The sequence below is a fragment of the Aulostomus chinensis genome, chromosome 3, assembly GCF_037954235.1.
Source record: "Aulostomus chinensis isolate RoL2024-O1b breed Wild chromosome 3, RoL_Achi_v1.0, whole genome shotgun sequence".
In the NCBI taxonomy this organism is placed as follows: domain Eukaryota; kingdom Metazoa; phylum Chordata; class Actinopteri; order Syngnathiformes; family Aulostomidae; genus Aulostomus; species Aulostomus chinensis.
In genome coordinates this window covers 11,717,568-11,742,349 of record NC_141322.1, presented here as the reverse complement: position 1 = coordinate 11,742,349, position 24,782 = coordinate 11,717,568, and the positions used below count along the sequence as shown (strand labels likewise).

Genomic DNA, 24,782 nt, shown 5'->3' with positions numbered 1-24,782 from the left:
CACAGCCTGTTGGCAGAGAGGAGGCTGCAGTGTGTTTGTGTTTGCATGGTGGGGTGAGGCTAGGCGAGACAAAGGGAGCCCACAGCTCTGACCCGCTGCCTCCCGCCCCTCCATCCCTCTGTCCAGACGTGAGAGACGGCCCAGGAATGTTTCGCAGGCTTGGCGAGAGATGGCCGCTTGTTCCCACCGAGTGGGGACACTTTCACCTGATGCAACACATTCCATGTCCTCTTGTCCCACTGTAGCCTTAGAAGACCACCACGGGGGCAAAAAGCGGGCAGAAATTGTGGGCATTCTTTTGCAACTCCTTATGAGATTAGGCCTGTCATGTAATACAACTTTATGTCACTGATTTCTGGATACCTAGAATTCCTGAGGCAAACACAAAGAAGCCACAGCAAAAGTGTGGAACCATCTCACACACTTTACTTTTTAATACCATTTAATGCCGTTTCACTAGACAGATTTCACTTTCTTGTCTTCTGTGCTTGATTGCAGATAATGACAGTTTCTCTCCCCAAGTGTTTCTCCCTGTTTTGTGTGTGTGTGTGTGTGTGTGTGTGTGTGTGTGTGTGTGTGTGTGTGTGTCTGTGTGTGTGACGAGATAATAGCAGAGCATGTTTCTGGCCTCCAGGCACAGGCCTGACAAGGAGGTGTGCATTTGTGTCTCTGTTATTATCATTTAATTGGGCACCTCCCATTGTGGTCTAGATCACTAAATTGTCATCCCCTGCAACAGGAGGCAATTACCTCGTTATGGTGCAGCAAAGTGAAAAATCACACAGCTTTCCTACGGCCTGCCTCTGCCTTGGAGGTATGTATATTCAGCCGACACACACACACGCACGCACACACACACACACACACACACACACACACACACACACACACACACACACACACACACACCTCAGACAGGAGGAACTAGGGGGAACACTGTCATTTTGATATCCAGTTTTATTGACATACATTTTGCATTAAACACATCAGGGAATTTTACTTGTCACCTTACAAGCACATAGCAACTTAACATTTCAGCACGTACAGGTGGAAGGATGTTGGTTCACACATTGTTTGTTGTGTTCACACACTAACAGGCCAAGAGAGAACAAAGGAATGACTAGGAGGGAAAAAAAAGTTGCATTTGAGTGCAAAACCTGCTGTACAGGTGCTAAAGGCCACGGTAACCAACAAAACTGGTCCTCGTGTGTGTGTGAGTGTGTGTGTAAGCATGCAAGAGTCTCAATCTCCTTTGGTGTTTACACAACTGTTTTTCTTCGTTCAGCCGGATTTATTTTCATGCATATCAGATACGATTCACAGCTTTTTAAAAACTACTGTATGACGGTGATAACCCAAGGTGCTAACCCCCCCTCACGAGGAAGGGGAAATGGGGGGGATTCTAAGCACAGTTAATGCTTTCCAGAAAGTGGCCTTAAAAATCACGCCGTTTGTGAAGGAATTTGCCAGGCTGGGATTGGAGGCCTCGGAGTCATCTCTAAGTGCTTCGCAGGGGGAGAGCAGGAGACGCAAGCCCTGCCTAGCAGAAATGTGTGTACTGAGAAAATGAGACCTAACGGAAAAAGGATGTTTAGAAACAGGAACATTGTGATTAAAACACTACAACTTCATTAGATCCTATGTGTGTCAAACACTACACTCCATCATAAGAGACACCGAGTTTTGACAAATAGACATCAGTCGAAGGAGAGGAAAAAAATCAACCGCTCTCTTACAGCTACATCGATTACATTTTCTTCTATTTTTGTGTCACACTGATACCCGCCGATTCCGACATTCTAAGAACTGTACTTGATAGAATACAAAATATAAAAAAAAACACCTTTCCTGAAATGGAAAATTTATGTTCATAATTCCAGACGATATTACTCTTACAGCTTCCCCCAGATTGCACTAGGTTACTGGATCTTTGCTTACTTTCACAACTATAGCCTTCAAAGTTTTAGATGTTGTGGCACTGGGTAAGTGAACGGTTAGGAATCTGAAAAACGTAACGCTAACCAGTGAACAGTCAGGCCAGTCACACTGAAAAACAGCCAATTCCATCCCCTGGCTGGGCAATCAGTGCATCCCTACTCTCTTAGCCAGGTACTAACCAAGGACAATATGTGATAAATCAAGGCAAGCCACAGTAGGAAAATATATTTTGTTTTCATGTACCAATTTTGAGATTTTAGTCTAGTTTGATTTATGCATTCTTTCAGACGAGCAGGAAAAAAATCCTGAATCCATATTTCAACATTTATTTGAAAGCAGGTTGGACCTGACTCTAAATGAGCGTATCTCAGTAACACAAAAGGCACAATATACAGAGAACTTCTATTGTATTCTACCTTGTTGTGGCTCAATGTACTCTGTATGTCTATTTAATTAAATCTGATGCACTATTTTGCAAACTATACTCTGAAAGTTTACACAGGGTCTGTTTTATATCATCCACGGCCTGATTTAGATGAAATTTTATGACTAGGCCACTTTTTATTCATTCGTCTTTTTTTTTGCTCTGAAATTTTCAGATATATGGACCCTAATCCATCAACAAAATGAAACAATCATTTTTTAACCAAGCGTCACCACATGTTCAGATTTCTGTTCTGGAAATGTGCACATATTTCCTGAGATAAAGCTGAATTTGCATATCTATATATATATACAATTACGCTTCAGCAATTAAAAAAGTCTTTTAGGGTAATCTTTGAAGATTTTATTATTACCACATTGTTTCATTGATTGAAAGGTCTACAAATATCCAGGCCAGACTCATTTATGCAACATTTTGACTGAGTTTTAGCAGACTGCTGACCATCAGTGAACACAACGGTCAGCATAACCTCATCTCTCTCAGCAGAACTGAGACATGAAACAAAGAGGACAGTTGGAGTGAAGACTGGCCTGGGTTGGAGTGATGTAGTTACACTCCCACCTCCAACCCCACCCAGCCACCACAGCAAAAACACTTCACATACACCCACACACGTTATACTAACAGCTTCTACAAACTGTCAAACATCAGCAGCAAAACCAACCAGAACACAATGTCAGAAACAAATCCTCAACCACCTGTTGCCCTGAAACTGTGGAAAATCTTGACTATAACTGAAAACCAACCACAAATTATACCTACCTACAGACTTTCCCCCCTTAATATCGTTATGGTCCAATAATGTGCATAGCTTGTGAGTCTAGTGACTCATAAAGAGCATTTTTCATCGTGAGATGAATTGATAATCATAATAGTTATTCGTCTTCTATCCCCATTCGTCTCGTATATACAGCTCACGTGATGTCATCCTGAGTCAGCCAGTTGTTGGAAGGATTCATGGGCAGTCTGAAACATTAGTGTCAATCTTAGCCTGCCAAGCTGAGAAACTCCTCTCAGGCTTGCCTGACAATAAAGAGAGCCATCTTAGAGAAAGAGAGAGAGAGAGAGAGAGAGAGAGAGAGAGCGAGAGAGAGACAGCTGGGGCTCTGTGCCTGCAGTAGACCGTCACTGTTCCACAATGTAGCTGATCTGACATATAAAACTCATTAAACGCTTTTAAAAAATAGCTGCATTATGGGTGTAGTGGGAGTAGAGGAAAGCTGAAGTAGAGAAGTGATGTCATTGTATATGACACTATGTCAGCCCTGAGTCTGTGTGTGGGAGAGGAAGGATCAGACGGAGAAGGTGGGGGGGGGGTCTTACACACAGATACATCATCATTATTTTTCCTATTTCTGTTATAGATAAATGTAGTGTGAACTTTGCTCGCTGGAAGTGTTAAGTGATGTCAGTGATGAGCCTTCTGCGGCCCAGCTGGGAGACAAAACCCTTCTAATGTGCTCGTTTTCAGAGCATCATAAAACTAGTCAAATAATAACCTGTGTGTAACACACACACACACACACACACACACACACACACACACACACCAGCCTTCCTGTCATTAAGGGCTGGTTTATAGCCAGGCAACTGCAGTGAGAGTGTACACAAAGTTAACACCAGCTCCAGACCACCATTTTACACCCCAGTCAAACAGAGGAAGCAGTCAAAAAGACACTATCTTATCAAGTCTGACAGGATAAAAGCAGGAGTTGACAAGTTAGATTTGCTGTTTTTAAGATAAGTGTGATGTGCAAAAATCAGAGCACAGTGCTGCCTATGACTCAAATATAGGCTGAATCCATCCATTTTCTTCCGCTTATTCCTGTTAAGGGAAGCCTATCCCTGCAGCTACGGGCGAGATGCAGGGTTCACCCTGGACAGGTCGCCAGTCCATCACAGGGCCAACACATAGAGACAGACAACCATTCACACTCCAATTAGCCTAGACCCAATTGCATGTCTTTGGACTGTGGGAGGAAGCTGGAGCACCAGAGAGAACCCACACAGGAACAGGGAGAACATGGAGACTCCACACAGAAAGATCCTGTGCCCGAGCTGGGACTTGAACCCGGAACCTTCTTGCTGTGAGGCGACACTGCACCACCGTGCCGCTTTAGGCTGAATCCATATCTGCTCAAAGGATCCCAGAATCGGAGTCGCAACCTTTAAGTCGAATTAAGCCATTACGTCTTCCAGTTTTCCATTCATCCATCCATTTTCTATACTGCTTATCCGTCAAGGGTCGCGGGGGGGGGGGGGGGGGCGAGAGTTGGGATACAACCTGGACAGGTCACCAGGATGCCACTTTTCAAATACATATAAAATTTGATTATGTTTGATATATTTGACTGAAATCCTGTCGTGTGAAATGGTACAGCAGGCAGAAACCTGCGGGAGCCACAGAGAGCCAATTGATCAGGAAGTGTCTGTCACGTATATAAAGTAAAAACAAGGAAAAAAATGATTTGAAACCTGAATCTGGAACTTAGAGCTAAAATATCCCAACAATTTTCTGATGTAGCACTTGAACTCAAGATTATGTCCATCCTTGATGAATCTGGAGATTAGCTTTATTGATTTATAAATCAATCAGTCATGTTTGACTCCTGAAATCATATAAAAGTGTGTGGTCCAGAATCTTGACTTTCCTATCCATTGCGTGTTCTCTTGATTTAAATATCATAAATCAGTTGAATATCTCATTATATCTGTGGTCTGCTACACTTTTAAAACGTTGCGATTGGGTAATCCTCTGGTGTGCTCAGGCATAAGTGAGAGATCTTGGGAGAGTGACAAGAACTTAGGTCACCCTCCCCCCCAAACATGCACAACATACACACGCACACACACCACCTCAACAAAGGAGTTGCTCAAGCCTTTGAAATCAGTCAAACTGGGGAAGCGTGACTCTGAAGCTTTCCAAGGCAGGAAGACGGGCCACATCTTGGGGCCATGTGCACTGCTGTTGGGACCCAAGCTGAGGATGGAGCAGCACCCTCCAAACAAACAGTGAGAAGGTTGGGAAAAGGGTCTGCAGTAGCCCTGAGGCAACACGTGAACTCGTGGCCAGGCCTGATGACGCCAGCCTCAACACTCCAGATGAGAAGTAAAGTAACACTCAAGCTGTCCATAAAGCGTCCATGTGTCCTCCACACACAGCCACGTGTTCATGCATTAAATGTGATTTCTAGCATGATAACAAGAACATTTCTTACAAATGGCGGCAGACTATTTCATTAAAAGTGAGAGGAAATGAGTGTCCCTACTTAATTTCAAATAATAACAAATAGGGTATGTCTCTTTAGGGGGGCTGTTGCTGAGGTTTTGTGCAGATAGTTGACCTTCTGCTCCAAACTTCAAAGTGAGGGAAAAAAATAAATATTTGGCCAATTTTTCCCCATATACTGTTTATTATTCTAGGACAGCAATAATTGCTTGAACTGGCGGTGAAATAAAAGTGTTATCTTTACCATCTAAGTGAATGTAAATGTGTGGCTGTCTAGACGGTGATGCTTTGATGCTTCTTCGCCATATCTCGAAGCCAAAAGAAGTGTTTGTCCTAAGCTAGAACTCCCAGTTTTCCTCGCTTCTCAAAAGCCCCGCATGTTTTCAGGGGGTTGCTTCACATGCACCTCTTACTCTACATCCAAGTCACGCTTTTTTTTGCTAACATCTTCTCCAGATTTCTAAACTCTTACCAGATGTAGAGAACGTTCAAATGATTCATTGATCACCGACTTCGAAGTAGAAGGGGGGGGGTAACAAAAAAAAACCTGGCGCCCGAATGTGTCTTCACAAAAAGCGCAGTCTACTCTGCTCCCTGGATTCCTGTAGAATGACTTGCAGCAGCAGCTGTTTGATAGTCATTAAAACCAGTACGAGGCCGTGAGCTCACTCCATATCTTCATGTTAATTTCAGCTTTTATCTGTCGTTATTGGAGGGAGAACTCAACCTTAGCTGCTTCTTCCTCATTTGCTCACGTATCCTCATGAATTAGTTAAAAGAAGATCATTTACAATAAAATAAACTTACCACTTCCACATCAAGGCTCCGTACTTTCACAATAACACCAAACAGCCTGATAAGGAAGTTCAAAACGTGAAGAGCAGCTCATAAAAATCAGTGCCAATGATAATATCATCCTGAACAAACGCTCAAGTTGTGACTTTAAAATATCTGCCAGAGGACATGCGAGTCACAGAGCTGGGGAAACTATGACAATAAACAAACTTGGTATAATCACTCCCAATACCACAAGATTACAGGGCTGCGTAGTGAGAATTGCCCTTGAAACCACAAGGGGCTAAGCACCGCTGAGAGCTGCTGCTGCTGCTGCTGCTGTTACTGCGATCCAGCCCAAGTGCTGAAATATTCATAAAATGGAGAATAAAAGAAGCTTTTCTGCAGTTCACTTCAGAGCTCCTACATCTGTCAGTCTGCGACGCACAGCTCAAACTGACAACTGACAATAAAGGAAAACTTAATTACAAGTAGGAGCAGTGTTGCTATGGCAAAGTAATGCACACGCTTACTAGCAGTGGAAGATAAAACACCCCTAAAATGAAGTTGTTTCAGACCATATGTGACAGCACAGTCGTGTAATTTTCTTTACTGTGCTACTACAACATGTGTGACAGTGGTTGAGGTTCCTGACCACTGACAGTCCTTTCACTGACGAGTGGAACCAGCCCGAAGGCAGCAGCAGACCGTGACATTGACAAAACACTTCCATGCAGCGGGCGGAAAATGCCCCGCCCCCTCACCCTCCAGCCACCACCTCCCCTTATATTCCCAGAGGCCAGGTGATCTGACGCTCCAAGCTCTGCAAACCACCACTCCACAACCAGCCTGCTGAGGTCCCTGCCGCTGTCAGGAAACCACCAACACAGACCCATTTCCTGAGGGCAGAAGCCAAACCAACTGTTGGGGCTGGTGGTGTTTACCAATACGGCTTCATGGTGACGGCTTGGGGTTGAGCAGTGGCACATCAGTTTTTGTATGAAGGCCTTTACTTAGGCATACTGCAGTGATATAAAACAGTAACATTTTTAAAACTAAAAGTTCCCAAATTAATTGGAGCTCTTCGGAAAAATCTACTGCATTTTCAGCATCATCAATTATCATCCATATATATATATTTATATACATATATATGAATGAAACAAAACAAATTGCCTACACCAACAGTGTACTGAAAGACATTATTCAATGTTCAGCTTCTTTTCATATTAAGCTTCCACTGAGTTTATGATGCAGAGAACAAACAATAACAAAAAAAAGAATAAAAACAACATAAGGAAAAGCTCTCTGTGCAATCAACAAGTAAAATGTATCATGAGGGACCACAGAAAGGCTGGAAGACAGACACCATGTATCTTCTTTATCTCTATCCAATCACAGCAGTAACAGACAAAATTAGCAATGCTCATGCTTTTTACTTGCAAAATCCCATTATGCCGGTGGCACTGTGGGTGAAAGTGCTTTTTATTCACATTACTGAGGCTGCAAACAAGATGAGGCGCTACTCCTGAGAGGGAGGATGCGACTGTCTGCGTGAGAGCAAACTTGCTTGGGATGTTATCAATCAGGAACATTGGACGTGAGAGGGGTGGTCAGTTTTTCACGTTTTAGACACACTGATGTAAAACAGCAGAGGATGGACAACAAAAAGGGTTTCGAAAATACAGCCTGGAGATTGAAAAGAAGTTGACAGGCTTGAAAGAGGCTGTATCAGTCATGTAACCTCAACCAGAGAACATTCTGGAAAATACATATTCCAGAGATTACAGGCTTTTTACCCTCCATCTGTGAGCCGGAGCTGCAATATAAACAGCACATACACACTCATATTCTCACACACACACGCACACACACACGCGCACACACACACACACACACACACACACACACACACTATCTGGTCTAGGTCTGCCTGCATCCACTGAAGTCAACCTGATGTGTCCTTTACGCCAACGTGCACAAAAACAGCTGCTCTCAAAAACTGTTTGTAACGTAAATAAGTAATTTAAAAGTGTTGGTAATGTAAACGTGAAGGTAACTCAACTGCAGCTGTCACAAAGATCCCCCACTGATATTTACTGATGAGGGTCCCATTTTAACACTAGCCTGCTAGGCCACGACTAGTAAAGATAGCCACAGGCAAATACAAATTTTCAACAGCTAGTCCAAGTGGCTCGCACACATTTTTTCTCATCATTTCTACCTACATTCTGAGCAAACTTCATTTTCATGCCATTTCAAAGGAATTCCATGGGCGTGGCAATCTAGGATCTGCAATTTTAACACAAGACGATGAGATTTGCACAGCGGATGACAAATTGCAGAGAAAACGTGTTAAAGGTATTTTCAAAAATCGAAAAATAATGGAAAGAATTACAGACGGAACTCATCCTCACAAAATTCATACTCAAATTATACAATTTATAATTTCATTTTGTACGATATCAGTTTGTTAATTTTGGAAAAAAAAATCTGGACTTGTTAAAAGGTGGCTCAAATCTACAGAAGTCAACCATTCTGACTTGAGCGATATTTCACTCAGGGAAAATATGGTTCCAAAGTAACAGGTTGGCACAACTTGAAACTCACTTGTCCTGCTGGCGAGTGCAGAGAAGTTAAGATGGAACCCTGCTAAGAATGTGTTCATGTGTCTGCTAGACTGTTCCTCTCTTCCACTGGTACAATACTGGAGAATACTGATGAGAAAGCTAAAAGTTTCACGAATTAAAAAAAAAAAAAAACAACAACTTGGTGATGATTTTTTTTTTGTATTTAATCTCATTTTAATTCGTAGTAGTGTAATTTAATTTAATTTTCATTAATCCAAAAAAAAAAGTTTCTAACATTTTGCTGATATCATTCAAACGTCACCACAGATGCTGGTGATAAGACGTCTCTTCAAGACAACTTCTCTGGTATGGAACATGCCGGAACACAGGTCCTGAGCAGGGATCCTAATATAAGCGTCTGTTTAAAAATAATTGCGAGAGCTACATGAGAGCACAGTTGTTCTTCACCCGCAGAGAAGGGTGTGAATTTTATTTTAAGCTGGATATATCATGTCTGCTGGAACTACTCAATTTAATAGAGGACTTTTTTAAGTCTGTTAGTGGCTGAATATAGAAGGTGAAACTAATTTCGGTACGAGCTGAGGATCAAATGCACTCACATATGCGTTTGATTCGTATTTACAGGCAAATCCTTATTCATTTGTTCCTTTGAGACTTACGTTTGTATAATGTAGGAGAGAGGAGTTTGGTGATTTGTGTTTCCGAACACCCACTAATACCGTCCTCCTCCCTCGCTACCATCAGCGCTGACGCTCTTCATCCCTCCCTGAGATAAACACAACGCACACACACACTTGATTCCACACTGATTTCATTGGCTCTGACACACTTTGGGTAAAAACAAAGGCATTGTGAACACAGAGCTGTCAGATCTACTGAGAGACTGCAGACATCCTTTCTGTACATTATTTTAACATCTCTTGTTAGATCAATTTGAAACTGCATTGCAGTTTCAGTTTGTCTGCTACTCACGTACACCCACAGCCAACACTCAAAAACTACAAGAAACCTCCAACCCTCAACACAAAAGGTAATTCGACCCCCTCAAGTGTGCGGGACTTATCGTAAGGTACTGTATAATAGGCCACAACAAAGAGAAATTGTTCATTCTTTGGTTTTACAGAACTAATCTGGCTTGTTTTACAGACCCTGGAGGAACAGAGCAGGTTCCCTTTGCTTTACCTGCCAGATAATGACACTATCTCAAGTGGTGTGGAAATATGCAACCTAGGTGTTTGAAACAATCATTCAAAGCCATAAAACCATTCCCTTTGAAAACAACAAGAGTGCCGGTCCTTACATCCAGACCGATAAGGTTTGGCCAAGATAAGAGAAGCAGACTTAAGAGCAGACAGTCCAGCAGTAGCATTCACAAATCCAAAGGTTTAGAGCAGCTGTTTCTAGAGGGGACACTTGTCCCACAGAAGTTGTGTATTGTCCATGAAGACAGGAGTACTAGTGTGTGTGCGTGTGTGTGTGTGTGCGTGCATAATAAACAGCAACTGCACTTGAACTTGGCTAAGTGGTGCTTCAGGGCAATGAGGCTACCTGGGTACAAGTGCTGTTATTCATGTTTTTAGAGACTTTTTAAAAGTTGCATTCCTCACTTCCCAGGGGAAGACAAACTGCCAAACTCAGGGACATGGGAGCCAGAGGAGTCTTTGCTCTTTAACCTCGTGTTCACAGTTACACACTAACAGATGCTGACAATTTGGTACAGAATTGTCACCGAAGATTCATGATTGCCACAGGGCATGATCTAATGAGACAAAAAGTTGATTGGGAGGACAGACAACAGTGTTGTCTCTAAATAAATTGTGTCACTCAGCTTGATAAGAACTGCGTTCCCTAAACATGAGACAATGTACTATACAATTGCTCCAAATTGGCTAATTTCCTCCATGAACTGGCAGTCTGTTGTGAGTCTTATCCTGCCTGATTTACAAGAAATCCAATTTGTGAGCCACTGCTGGCAATATAGTGGAATTAGGGAAATAGCCGTCATAAATCTCACTGAATAATGCAAATGTTTATTTGTTAGGATGTTGGAGGATCCAGTTGTTTACCAGCTCTGACACTGTTCAGTCACAATGGAAAAACACTCCATTGCAAACAAATAACTTGTCCAATTAATTAATTAAAAATGCATTCATGCATTAGAAAGTGAGGAATATTATAATGGCTTGTGATCTTACAAACATTTTTGAGGGAGATTAAAGGAATTTCATATTTAAGTGACTAAATCTTGGCTTCCACTGTACTTTATTAAGCAATTTAGTTCTTAAATGTTTATTGCAACAGCTCCATGCACCCTTGAGCAAGTCTCTTCTCCTGCCACTGAGTGAACTTTACTTATGATGGAGCGCCCTTCAAAAAAAAAAGTTTGTACAAGTCTCTATTATTGCAGTTGGCGTTGGACATGTTGAAATTCTTGACAGTACAAGTCATGAATGCAGAGCAGCATCAGAGGATGTTGAAATAGACGATAAATCTTACAATTTTAATTTAGTCTGTCAGGCTTAAGACCGTTTTGACTGGGTTGCACTATTGCCAAATATAAACGGATGTCTACTGATGTGTTAAAGTCAAAAGTGCAAGTGGAGGCATGATGGTGAGGTGGGCAAGTCCACCTGTTCCAGAGAAGTGTGTCAATACTGTTCTTCAGAAGAACAGTAAAGGGCTGCTGCAGGTGACAGATGATACAACTCGGGATTCCTGGAGTGAATGCTCAGTCTAATGGATAACAACTGATATTACGTACTTGTGATTTTTTTTAATCCCCTTAAAGTCTGCGTAATACATTCAAGTGTGTAATTTAGCGCTCTACTCACAGGGAGACCGTCCGGACTGGCAGGTCCAGAGGCGTAGCTGTCAGCTCCAGACCACTGCAGTCCACTGAATCCCCGTAGCAGGTACAGTTCTGGGCACACGGGACGTCTGAGCTCAACCCATAACTGATAAACAGTCCGAGTGACAAAATTAAATAAAAAACACTTGGAGAAACATATCCAAATCGTCCCAGGGACGCCGCCATTTTGTATCCAGTTTTAATCGCGCGGCGGCCGTTGAGCTCCTCGTACCTACGAACTGGAATATTAATATAGCTCGGGAAGGACTGGGTGCCCTTTAGGTCACATTAATTGTCTCCTTATGCTCCACAGGCTACGACACATAAATGTCCTGTAGTAAGACGGTGTCCATCCTCCAGTCATTGAGGGCACAAGTTCCCAGTCCCAACTTTCTCCTTTGGTCGGGTTTCAAATCAAAGGTGATTCACAGATTAGCAAATAAAAGTAGTCTACCGTCCACAGGTCCTTGATTTAATGACAAGCTCTTACAATGTGTCCATAAAACACGACTTTGTCTGAGTAGATATTTATTTTAAAGACATGTGGGATAACATGCCGCAAAAATATTTAAAAATGCGTCCGAGTAAATCTCAGAATAACTCAAACAGAGCAGCGGTTTACGACTTAATATTGCGAAACAGTACTTTAACGCGGTGTCATGCGTTGCGATAAAAATGTCCACTAAAAGTTAAAGTCAATAAGTTTATGTCCGTGGTGAAGGTGCCGAAACTCCAGCGCCGCTCTCTCACGCCGTGCGCTGCGTATCGTTCAATCCCTGTCCCATCTCACAGCCTCGGCTAAGTAAATCCAACTTTGAAGCCCACACTCCGGTGAGACAGAGAAGTCTGCTAACAGTTTATCAGGTGCAGTCTGTGGTCACCAAATCTCCGCAATCCGATTAATAACCAAATAGAGTCCCCCTCCTCCCGTATCACCACCATGAGTTGTCTCCTTTCAGTTACTTTTCTCTTTTTTTTCACCAGGGTGATCAGCGTAGTCCCACGTTGGTAGCACAACAGCGAAGCCAGGGTCCGCCCGTAACTCCCTCTGATTGGCTGAGTAGCTTGACAGGCAGGTTGAGGCCTCACCTGATTGGTCGACAAAGGCTCTCGGTGCGCCGCGGATTTGGACAATGTGTGAGCGGCTGTCAGTCAGCGGTCGCTGGTCCCGCCTATGTTTCCCACCCCGGGGTGTGAAACCTCAAACACCACCTCCTCTCGCTCACTCTCACTGCTTCTTAAAGAGACCCGCACCACAATCACGCTCCGTAATCGCATTATAACAAGCCATAATAACAAGATTGGGTTTAACGCCATGACGAATTCTACGAATTAGTTTGTCAACTAAAATCAACTATCAAACCGAAATGCAAAAGGAGAGGGAACAAGAGAAGGAAATGTCGCTTTGTTTTTTTTTTTGTTTTTATCTTGTTATCTTCAGTAGTTGTAATGACACTTCAACTTCAACCAAAACCTTTGTTAACCTAATTATTATTGAACTACATTAAAACAAAGTGGTGATTTTCTTAAAAGCATTATCATGTGATTTAAAGGTTAGAGGCATTTTTGTGGACCCCCATGCCAGGGCAGGACTGCTAACCTGGTTACACCTTCATGTGCTCACTCTGGGCTGAACACATGCTGAAGTGCTTTGTGTAGATCAGAAATGCACATAAAATATCTAGACCTGCTTTATTTCACCATGTTAACCTAAGTTAACCTCAACATGTCAAAAGTACTACAGCTAAGTATGTGGATCCAGTAGACATACTGCACATTTGCATTTATATTTCTCCATCAGTGCGCTGTCATGGTACTTATACTGACATTTTCATGAGAATTTCATTTTTTCCCCCCAGTGCCTTTATCGGTCTGTTTTAACTTACTTGTCCTGTCCTCTTAACCACTGAATGCTGCTGCTGCTGCTGTAACACCCAGATTTCCCCTCAGGGATTAATAAAGTCTTATCTCATCTCTTATTTTTGAAACTCACTCACTTATTCCACTTAATTTATTTGACAGCAAATAACTGAGCAGAATGAACCTTGTAAAATTTAGAAAGTAGCTCACATTGCCACCGCATTGAGCAAATACGCCATTTAAATGGTGCGTACAAGTTCATACTGATTATCAGTTATCTTTGTGGGAATAGTTGAGTTAGACTCCATGAAGTAAGTGTGGGAATATCAAATAGCAAATTTAAGTCAGGGTAACAGATTTTTAACAGCATTGATAGCAAAAGATGTAAAATAAATATATTAACAAAAAACTGTATTACAAATACCAAAACTGTAAATCGTGCACGCAATAACGAAACACTTACAGATGCCATGAATAACAAGGATGAGCAGTGGGAAAAGTAATGACAGCTATAGAAATGTATGAAAACTGTATTCATGAAAAATAATTAGCATGTACAACAATTGAAAGTGCCGGGAAGGCGCTGGGTGAGTTAGCGTTAGTTCAGAAGAAATGAGGGACAGGTAGACTGTAGAATTTGTTCCTCTTAAACTCATGCATAGTTGCGGTTGGTGATGAATGTGCTGCATGTCAGTTGACAGGAAGTGGCGGGATGATTAGCTGTGAGACCATGCGTGGCCTGCTAAACTGTCCTGAGTGGAAGACACGAAAAACCAAGTAGTATGAGACAAAAAAATTGCCCCATTAAATGAAATTAAAATTAAAATTAATCATTTATTGTAATTATAAAGTTAGTGTCCGGATTGACCTTTTAAGTGGAACTTGAGAGGACAAGTTTAGGTTATTTTGTAATGACTCACACAAATAAAATTTTCTTGAAACATTTCTTGAACTTGCCTTATTAAAGGCCATCAACTTAAAATTATAAGGCAGTTGACACTGACCTTTTAAATAGTAAAAAATACTTTCATTGTAGTGTGTTTATGAAGCACGCTTTGGCTCAAATACATAATAAAATAATGAAAGTATTTAAAGGCACAGAGAAGATTTCAAATTTGGGTTGACTCTGTGAAGAGCAGCTGGTGGTAAAATGAAAGTTTTGAATTGCCTTGAGGACAGAAGTGAGGTAAGCTCTAGTGTTTTGACTGTTATTCCAGGCTGCAGGTGCAGAGTGAGAAAAACTGGGTTCATCAAGGCTCACAAAAAGGAAGCACTTTGTGGCTGCAATTAAATAATATGAAGGAGTTTTTTAAAAGTAAAGGCCTTCTAAATCAGTAAAATCCGTATTACAGAAATCAGGGACCTTACTACTTCCTCTGAGTACTGTCTGTAGCTTGGTGGTTTTGTGTAGGTGTCTCCAGGCATGCACATTTGTGATTACGTATTAACTAGGTGTGTATGCATGATGGCACACCCATAAATGTATGGGTGTGTGTTGCACATCCAGGCTAATCTTTTCTCTCTTTGAGCTTGTCCTGTAAAGGCCACATGATAGCACAAGATTCTTCGTCCCAATGTTGAAGTCATGTTCATCTGTTGTCTCAAAAATGCACATCTGAGATAAATCAGGTGACCTGTCAACCTCCTGGCCCCTTGAACACATTTTCTCATCACATCTTTTTCCTGGCACTGACAGATCTTATTGATTGACTCTGCCAGAGCTATTGTGATTGCTTCAGGTTGGGAGAAGTCCCAGATTTTGTTGCTATTAATCACGGTTGCAGGGACTCAGAAATTCACACCTGCAGCACTGCAGGCAGTTTAGTGGCACAGTTCCTCGTTCCATCTGCGATGAATAGGCCAAGGTTTCACATTGCATCATGGGTATGTGAGTGAGTACAGTAGGCCACAGGTGAGGCCTCCAGCTCTCAGAAGCCAGGAAAATATCTTAGAAATGAGACCCTGTCATAACATGACTTCACTGATGGTGGAAAACTGAGTTTTAGAGGACAGTCAATGTCTAGGGTTTGTCCTGGAATTCTGTTACTTTGAGAAGCTTGCACAGAGACATCAAATGACTAATGGATCTTCATGTCAACAAAATGAGGGTATACGTTATTTATATAGCGCCTCTCCTAATTTAGCAGGAATCAAAGAGCTCTTCAGTGCTACCTCTGACACCCACTCACACTGATGGTGAAGATCAACACATGGCGGCAGGGCTGGGTGTTCCCATCGTATCGTATTGCATCGCATCGCACCGCATCGCATCGCATCGTATCGTATCGTATCGTCATCAGACAACTATCCATTCATCATAAATTGATCATGTCAGGGCTGTCGGAGCCAAACTCAATGTAAAAACAAAAACAAAACAAAACAACACCAACAACTATTTTCAGGCTATGAAATACAATATATCAATACAGCAACATAATGCAATGTTTTCAATCACAGTATTCCAGGCCCTAGTATCACTCCTGTATTGTGTATTGTGATGAAATCATACAATGACCCATATAATTTATGTCAGCTACAGTTCAGTGTGTGACTGTTAAGGGAGTGAGAGACACAAGTATTTTTATGGGCTTTATTTGTCAATATGATTAAAGCTGCTACATTTGATGTGTTCAGTAACAGTGTAGAACTGTGCAGCTTTGTAAATGTTGTTCAAATAAACTGTAATAGAGGTTTGTAATGAAATAGTTTTGATGAAATATCTCCATTGACTGCTATAATTTGGAGTATGTATTATTAGACTACCTGGGTGGTGCACATGTTGTAATCTTGGCTCCAATTTAAAAACATTGTGCTAATTATGTTGATTATCAAAAATTGCAAATATCTGATACCCTTGCCAATACCCAGCCCTTATTTTACCACCACCATTAAAAGGATCTTCCCCACAAATTGCATGGGTTTCAATCAAGGCATGTAAGAAATATAAAACATTTTTATTGATAAAATTATCCAATATGGCTCTCGCAGGAAATGAAAGTTCCCCTCTATGCCTTACTCAGATTAAAAAAATAAAAACTTATCCTGTTGAAAATGTGATTAAAATGTGAAACACATCTATTGAAGTACACAAGAGAGGGTTAAGATTGTAAAAATAAATACATAAATAAATAAATCAAATAAAACACGAATCCAATATGGCTGCCATAGGAAATTAGCAACAGAGACCAAAACAGGAGTAACACATCTTAAACCAAGTTGAAAAAGTAATATTTATAGTATGATTCATTGAAAAAGTGTTGAGTTGCACTGTGGACACCAAGAGTGGGCAGTGACTTCAGTGATGGGAGAGCAGCTCTGATCCCTGAACCATGTTCCAGCAGATAGAAATAAAAAAAAACAGGAGTCCTAAATAAACTTGAGAAATATTCCCATCATTCATGTCTTGAAGCATGGAGCAAGGTGAGTGAAATTCTCTGGAACAAGTGGTACGATTATTCAAATAACATAGAATTAACAAATATCCAATAACCCACCAAACTTTCATTAATGTTCATTGGGTTGTATAAATATCTTATTTCCGTTTGGTCTTCTGTGTCGTTTCCGGGGTTGGAGGTCTACAGCTGTCCCAAATATGCTCAAGCCTGTATTTTGATGTTCCTCCAACAGATGGACCAGGTACTTGGGGGAGGAAAGGAGGAGGGGAGGGGGGAGGGTCTATTTTGAGAGGACTGTTGACACATCTTTTTAATGTGATTTATTCGCTGGATGACCTGCTTTGAATGTCCACGCACACAAATAACTGAACTAATGCAGCAGGCCACCATGTTAAAATTTTGGCTAATAGGCTCAGCTGTGGGAATCAAACACACGAGCTGTCTGCACATGAATGCTCTTGGTAGCTGTTGGTAAAATGTAGGGGAAAAAAATACCGACCTGATTAATGACATGTGATTTACAAACTCTGGAAAGATTGAATGAACATAATCCTAAATGCTGATGTGTTGCTGAGGTTGGAGCATTCAGTTTTTACATTGACTGAACTGCTCAAGTGGATTATTCAAAATTAATCAAATGATCTTGATATCAATTCATCTGTGATTAAAATACTTTTTAATGGTATTTCACATATTTTACTTTGAGTTTTTTTTAATAGAATTCTCCAGTTGAGTAAACATTGTCTTTAAATCCAGTTCCATACTGAATCTGCGCTTCATCTCATCCGAAGTTGCTACTTTATTTTACTTTACCGTATTTGAATCCTTTCGTTTCAAGGCTAGAGACATGAGGTAGCTTCTATAGTGAAGAAACAGCCAATGGCAGAAGCTCTCTTATCTGCATATTTCAGTTTTATTTCAAATGAATAACTTTCTGTCTTATTTTCATTTTGTGAGACAACAAATTTCTTAGTTGTCACCACTTTAATAACTAGTTCTCACGTTGATAAGGAACTACAAGTTCTCGTGAGCATTTAGGGTGTATTTCACTGAGGATGTACACTTTCCCCATGTCACTGTACCCATGTTCTCCTGAACAAATGTTAGTTCCTGAGCAGAAAATGTGTGTACCAGCATGGATTCTCTCTCAGCCGCGGCCTCAGACACTTCACGTGGCACCACCCTGAGGTGATCTTTCCTCTCAGGTATGGACGGATTTATCATCTGTGAAACAGGGAGCGTTCACACTGGAATCCATAACTGGTGCGCTGCTCTCACCTGAGGCCCGTCCTGAACGCGGCTGTGAGACTGATGAGATGAGCGGATGTGAGTCTGTCATGACCGAGCATTGTAAAGAGAATAATGACTCCACCAGATGAGCTCTTGTCTTTCTTCTCTATGGATGTTTTTAACACCAACCATATTGGTGTTTGCACAGCTGGACCAGTTGTATGAACGGCTGGTATACGCAGGCATGTCTGAAGAGTCTCGTATCAGAGAAGTAACAGCAGTACCTTCTCAGGTGTGCTTGATGAGTCGAATCTTAGTCTATTCTTTTTCTATGTGTGCCAGTTCTATGACAGCGGGTGGAGCCTGGAGCGATTCATCATGCTCGTCTTTCTGGACTCTTCAAAGTTAACAAACCATCTGCTGCAGCTATTCATCAACTATAAAATGGAGAGGCGTGAAACTGGGCCAAGTCATCAAACTGGGACTGGATGGCAAACGGGTGTTGCAGGAGCGTGGAGATGCCTTGCTAATAGGAAGCAGAGAGAGTTTGGGCTTTTCTGTCAATACTCTGCTTGATGCGTGACCTGGGGGGGGGGGGGGGGGGGGTGCAGGAGTGAAGCGGGTGAGGGGAGGACTGGTACTTAAGAGCAAGAAGATTTTACATTTGGACTGTACAAATAAAAAACATTACTAAGAAGGGTTGTGATCCAGGTGCATTTGAACCCAACATCTAGTTTGTTTGTTTTGACAGAGCACTGCACCACGACGGTTCACAGCAATCATGCACGCTGTGAAAACAGCCTGAAAGCTCCGCCCTGCCTCTTCATTTTGGCCTTGTGGTGTGCAAACGCTGACTATAATCTGACTATAATCTGAAATGAGAATTTCAAAATATCAAGGATATCAAAGTTACAGGTGTGTATGAGCTGACTGCCTGTAGAGGAAGAAGGAGGGACACGTCCAGAATGCTCAGTTATATGTAACAGAGAGGCTCACATTTTTACAAGGACTAGAACAGTTATAATTTCTAATCAGACAAATTTATTTGTGACTTATTATTTTAAATATCAGATGGACATTTTTTACTTTGAGTAACCTCTTCATCTGCCTGGCCAGTACCATGGCTCCAGCAGACAGCTATTCTCTGGCCAAAGAGGGGGCTGTTTTCATTTCTTCCTCTGCAATATTGCTCTTTTCTTGTTCGGGCGACCTTTGTAAAACAGAAGGTCACTGGCAGGAAAAGAGTTTACTGGAATCAAAGTTGCTGTCACTCATCCGAAACTGCCATCAGATTGGCACTCGTAAGTTCTCAGCAACAGAGTACAACACATCCTCTTTCAAGTGTTTCAATTTTACGACTTAGAAAACATGACCACACCGAAGTTTGAGGACAGATGTGAAGGCAGCATAAGTCATAAATCAGATATGTCACCCAGGTCACGAACCAAACAATTGTTGTTATAGAGAACAAAAACATGTCGGAGGAAAGGAGGCTCAACTGTGGCTGTTAGTCTTCTACACCACCAAGTAATCTGCAGGTGTCCAAACACCCACCGTTCTCGCTTGTCTTCTCCCAGCTTTATTATTTTTCATCCATATTCTAAGTATGTGTTAACATTTACTCTTCTCATCAGTGTTTGTCTAATGAGCAGAGTGAATCAGGCTTTCCCGTGCCAAGTTTCTGTCGTAGATAAGACGCGTAGCCTGGCGGCCCAACGCAAGCGTTGAGAGACAAACCATACCACATCCCTAACCTGTTCTATCACGAGGAAGGAGTGGTTGGCCGCAATGAAGGCACACATTGTTGAATGTATACGGCCAAAATGGTTAATTTCCACAATGATTCAACAGGTGTTTACTTGAGTTAACAAAGTTGTTGGTCTACAGCTTCTTTTCCTGGCAGGGTGGGGAAGGGCGACTCTTGTGTGTGTGTGTCTTACTGAGTTTGTTTTAATAAGCCTTGTGAATAGAATATTTCATAAAAGAAGCGATGGCCTGGAACGTTTTTTTGTTCTATGCAACGAGAGGAATGTGCTTGTTTCACTCTTTGAAAGGTGACCTGTGTGTTTGTCGGGCTCCTGAGTCTGCCAGCTCTCTTTGTTTCTGTGTTTTTAGAGTGTGAATGCGTTTGAATGAAGAAGGGATCTTTGTCCTCTCTTCAGTTGTTGGGAAGGTTGACAGAAAATACTGATTATGCTCAAGACCCACCTTTTCAATCCAGCCTTTAAATGAACTGCGTTTGCTTCGTTCGATATACATTTAACTCAGCTGTTCCTTTACTTAGTCCCATAATTTTTCAACATCTCATTCCGTATGTTAATTATAAATTGGCAAAGAACTTATGTATATGGTTTGTGTGTGTGTGTGTGTGTAGAAACTGATAATTTTCATAACATGTTATAATAAAATAAAAACTTAGATCTAATACTCTTCGTTCTGCTGTTTTACTTACTTGTTTTACTTGTAATACCGATTTTAATCTGTTCAATTTATATCCTGTAACCACTTGTACAAAAATAAAAATTCACATTATTTTGTGTAGTTATACTGTTCCATTTATTCATTTCTTTTTATTCGTAACTGTAATCACCTCGCTGGTGTTTCCGCATTTTTTTCTGGCGTTTCCTCAATTCCTTTGTTAGATAATTTCTTTGTGATGATATTGTATTTTTGCTCTGTGGCGATTTTATTGTGTGAAGCACTTTAAGCTACAATACAATTTTATAAAAAGCGTATTGCATATGAAGTTTGATTGACTGATTAATTTCTCTCTGGACAGATTGATCCCACTACCTGTTTTATTTAAAAGGCTTTTAGAGTCAACGGCAAACTCTTCAAATTACTTAATTTAAAACTGTGAAACGTAAAATCATCAGCTCTACCTTTGACCTGTCACATTTCATGGTTGGTTACTCACAGGCTCAGAGGTTAGACATTCACTAAGTGGTTTAATTAGCCAGCTAAATCAGAATGCCTAGCCAGTCTAAATTCAATTAGGTCTTCAAACACACCACAGGCCAGAGTTGGGAAATTCAATTTATTTGAAGTAACTGGATACCCATTTATTGCATGGCGGACCATATGGCCTCTCCCTTGGTGTGCGTTGTATATGTTTACGAGCAATTCATTCAGCATCATTACATTATCTGAAGTGTATCATTAACTGTGGAGAAATGGTAATTAGCTGCTGTGTTAGTTGATGTGTGTGTGTGTGTGTGCGTGTGTGTTAATTTGTGGGTGTGTTTACCAGCTGCTGGGAAATGTTCAGAGAAACAGGTTCGCTGCTGTCCCCTCTGAAGCACCCAGTGATGGAATAAAACCCTAGTTTGCTGCATTTGTGCTTGTACGTTCAATAAAAACTGTAATTGCTAAGCTCTTCCTCTAAATGTTCTAAAGGAGGCACACAAAACCACCCAGCAGGCTAATGACCATACGCCTGACATTCCATCAGAGAGGAGAATGTGCCTGTATTAATCAAACCTTTTCTCTTTCACAAACCTGCTTCTCTCTCCGCGGAGGCCAACTCATTAGTAGAGGCTTTGGGAGCGCTTGTATAGCTATGTGGTGTACAAAGAGAGAAAAGGGTGATCCCTCTTTTCTCTCTGTGTTCCCTTGCTCCTGACAAAGTAGGGCCCCGGTGAATAGCAGACTAGCTGAATGGGACTTGGAGGAGCGGGGCTCGTTCATGCAGAGAGCTCCCAACCTCTCTATACCTGCCCGGGAGAGAAAAGAGTGGCCAGCTGCTGCTGCTGAGCCTTTTTCCCTGGCTTCAATAGAGACCTTGTGAAAGAAACCTGGACAGAGTGGCTGAATACGGGGAGAGAGTTCGGAATGGAAGTTGGAGATGCAAGGAAGGTAGAAAAAGGGAGGGTGTGAGGGAGTGCGTGTGTGTGTGTGGGGGGGGTACAGAATTTGCATAAGCCTATCGTTATGCCCCCACTGTGCTCTGAGCTCTGGGGGGCTGTCTGTGACAGCCAGAGCAGAGGAGCAGCTTGGTTTAATCAATCATAATGGAAATTAGCATGTTATAATGAAGCAGTTGGAGGAGTCTATTATTTGGGTGGTTCAAAGGGGAGATTGACTTTGGAGCTGGGATCTGCGGATGCTGGCCAAATCAAGCTTGGCAGGGCCTCTGCTGAAGCTCAAAGAGAAAATAAGTACTTGAAAGAACTTTTTAATGCATGCCTGGTACACTAGTAATGCTATGCACGCAGCAGGTCTCCCAGAACTCCTATGCACGTGGATATTTGGAGATTTACATCCATATATCCACGCTGAAGTGCTATTTTTGGAGAGTTTTTTTTTTAAGTTCAGCTTCTCTCTATCTCTTTTCTTACAGCTTCTTCTAGTTTCCACTAAAGGGCTGCAGACTTTAAGTCGATGATTGGAATCATCTGCCAGAAACCTCTGGAGCCGACTGAGATTCTTCTTAATATCTCTCTGCCCCGTTTCACACCTCGTCGCATTGAGCATCCTCCTCCAAGAATGAGTGTTTTGAAGAAACACGGATCAAGACTGCAGCTTGCATACATCAGCTGCTTTCAACAAGTCTCCCCGTCAGCTCCCACCTCCTGTCAAATCAGCTGTAAACAACCAGGACGTAAGAGTTTATCATAAGCAGCATCATAAGCAGCTGTCTTTGTTGATATTTTGTGAGGGAAAACCCTGTCAACAACTAAGCAACTTATTAAAATAGTTTCCACACTTGAAGGCATTTCCTCCCTCGTGCTCCTTCCTCTTATCAATACCTGCCTCCCCCCTTCACCAAGTCTTAACCTCCTTCTTTTGATTGTGCCCCTCCCTGTTTTTGTTGCCAGTTTTTTTGGTCATCTCTTTGCTCCCTCTTCCTCTCTGCCCACCCCGAGGCCTCGGTTGCTGCTAATAGGATAATGGCTGCCATGTTATGGACACTTAAGACCCACAGAGCAGCACTGAAGGCTCTTGTGTGTGCATGCGTGCGTGCGTGCGTGCGTGCGTGCGTGCGTGCATGCGTGCGTGCGTGCAGGAATATACGTGTGCCTCCACAAACTGGCTGCTCATAATGCTGCATGTGATTAAAATTAGGTAAAAGTTTTTAAACAGGGAGTAAATTGCCAACGCTGAGCAAAGTTCTTAGCTTTTACAGTCTGGCTATTAAACATATGAGAGATTTTCTTCGTAAGATTTATTCAAGTAAGGTAATTTTACAAGCTCTTAAAAGCCTTCCACTTCAGCATTGTCAACCTATCATGACCAACATCTCAAAAACACAGCATAAATGAATGCCATGAAATCAGCCAGTTACAGGACTGTTGATAGCTCCAACCAAGAGGTTCAGTGACAAACACATGGACTGGATCTTCACATTTTGATGAAAATACTGATGAAATATTGCTAGTGCGATATAGAAAGATTTATTAAAAGTATTGTCCATTTATCTGCATGTCTTTATTGGACGACAAGTCGACAATAACAAAAGGCCAGTTGAGTTTCAGCCAGACCTAAAACTACCCAGCAGATGTTCGCTGCTCGCAAACGTACATCCAGTTCCTTTGCAGCACAGCGGAGCTCTCATCCCAGAACAAAGCTATGAAGCGTGCAAGCTCTGCCCCCCCCCCCCATCCTGTCAAAGTTAAACAGGAATGACTGAAAGGGAACGTGAGATTTGCCTCTGCTAATGTTTCTCCCCCGTACATGAGCAAACACTGGAGATAAACCATCGACTGTCTGCATCCAGCTGGAAAACGTCTAGATGGAGGCTCATTCTTGCCGGCACCTTCACTGTATTGCTCGGAACTGGAAGAACGCTGGAGTTCAAGAAATCAAACTGTGGACTAAACACACGCCGAGAGCCAAAATACATATGCACACTCACACACACACAGATATACAACAATGCTTGAGCATGCAAGCTCTCTGCAAACACACACATTTGAACTTCCAGAACTTGTTTTGCTCCGAGGCCGAACCCCGATCCTTTACCCCGAATGAACCGGATCCCAGTTCTAAACTTAAACCAAGTCTCATAGAAATACAATAAATACCGAATATCAACAGTAGTGGAGATACGCACCTAAAGAAGCAAACCAAATGAGAGGAAGGGGATTCTCAACCCCCAACACGGACCATTTCATCCGACTCAAAACAAATAGACCCAAATGGAAGGAAGTGCTTGTTATTGTTGTTTTGCTGTGTTCACCGCGGATGGACCATGGTGATAGTCTCACGCTGACTGAGGGGCATCTTCCGTTCGGAGCTCTGGCTTACAAGATTGGTCACTGCAGTATGATGTCCACAAGGCTGCTGCTGATTTGGTCTGAATTCTGCGTTATTATTGTTTTGTCGTTCAGAAGACTTTATCTTCGCTTTACAAACTCTTGGTTTGGAAAAGATTTTCAGGCAGGTTGAAAGTGATGTCATAAACTGGACTTGGTATTCAAACAGTCGTTTCCCGGTGGTACTAACCATCACCCTCGTGTTTTAACAACAGTAA

At 41.9% G+C, this 24,782-nt stretch overlaps 1 protein-coding gene and 1 long non-coding RNA gene across 2 annotated transcripts in view; one reads left to right on the top strand and one right to left on the bottom strand.

Annotated features, from left to right (window-relative positions):
- lrig1 (leucine-rich repeats and immunoglobulin-like domains 1) overlaps positions 1–12,822 on the bottom strand; it is a 36,214-nt gene extending 23,392 nt beyond the window's left edge. The window contains exon 1 of the mRNA XM_086198660.1: positions 11,809–12,822. Within this exon, the coding sequence (XP_086054786.1) occupies positions 11,809–12,011 (203 nt within the window). The 5' untranslated portion in view covers positions 12,012–12,822. The remainder of the gene's footprint in view (positions 1–11,808) is intronic.
- LOC147267684 (uncharacterized) lies at positions 11,596–22,888 on the top strand. The gene is made up of 3 exons (XR_015112058.1): positions 11,596–11,734; positions 11,811–11,889; positions 22,650–22,888. It is a non-coding gene; the product is annotated as an uncharacterized LOC147267684 (long non-coding RNA).
- Positions 22,889–24,782: the final 1,894 nt, after the last annotated feature.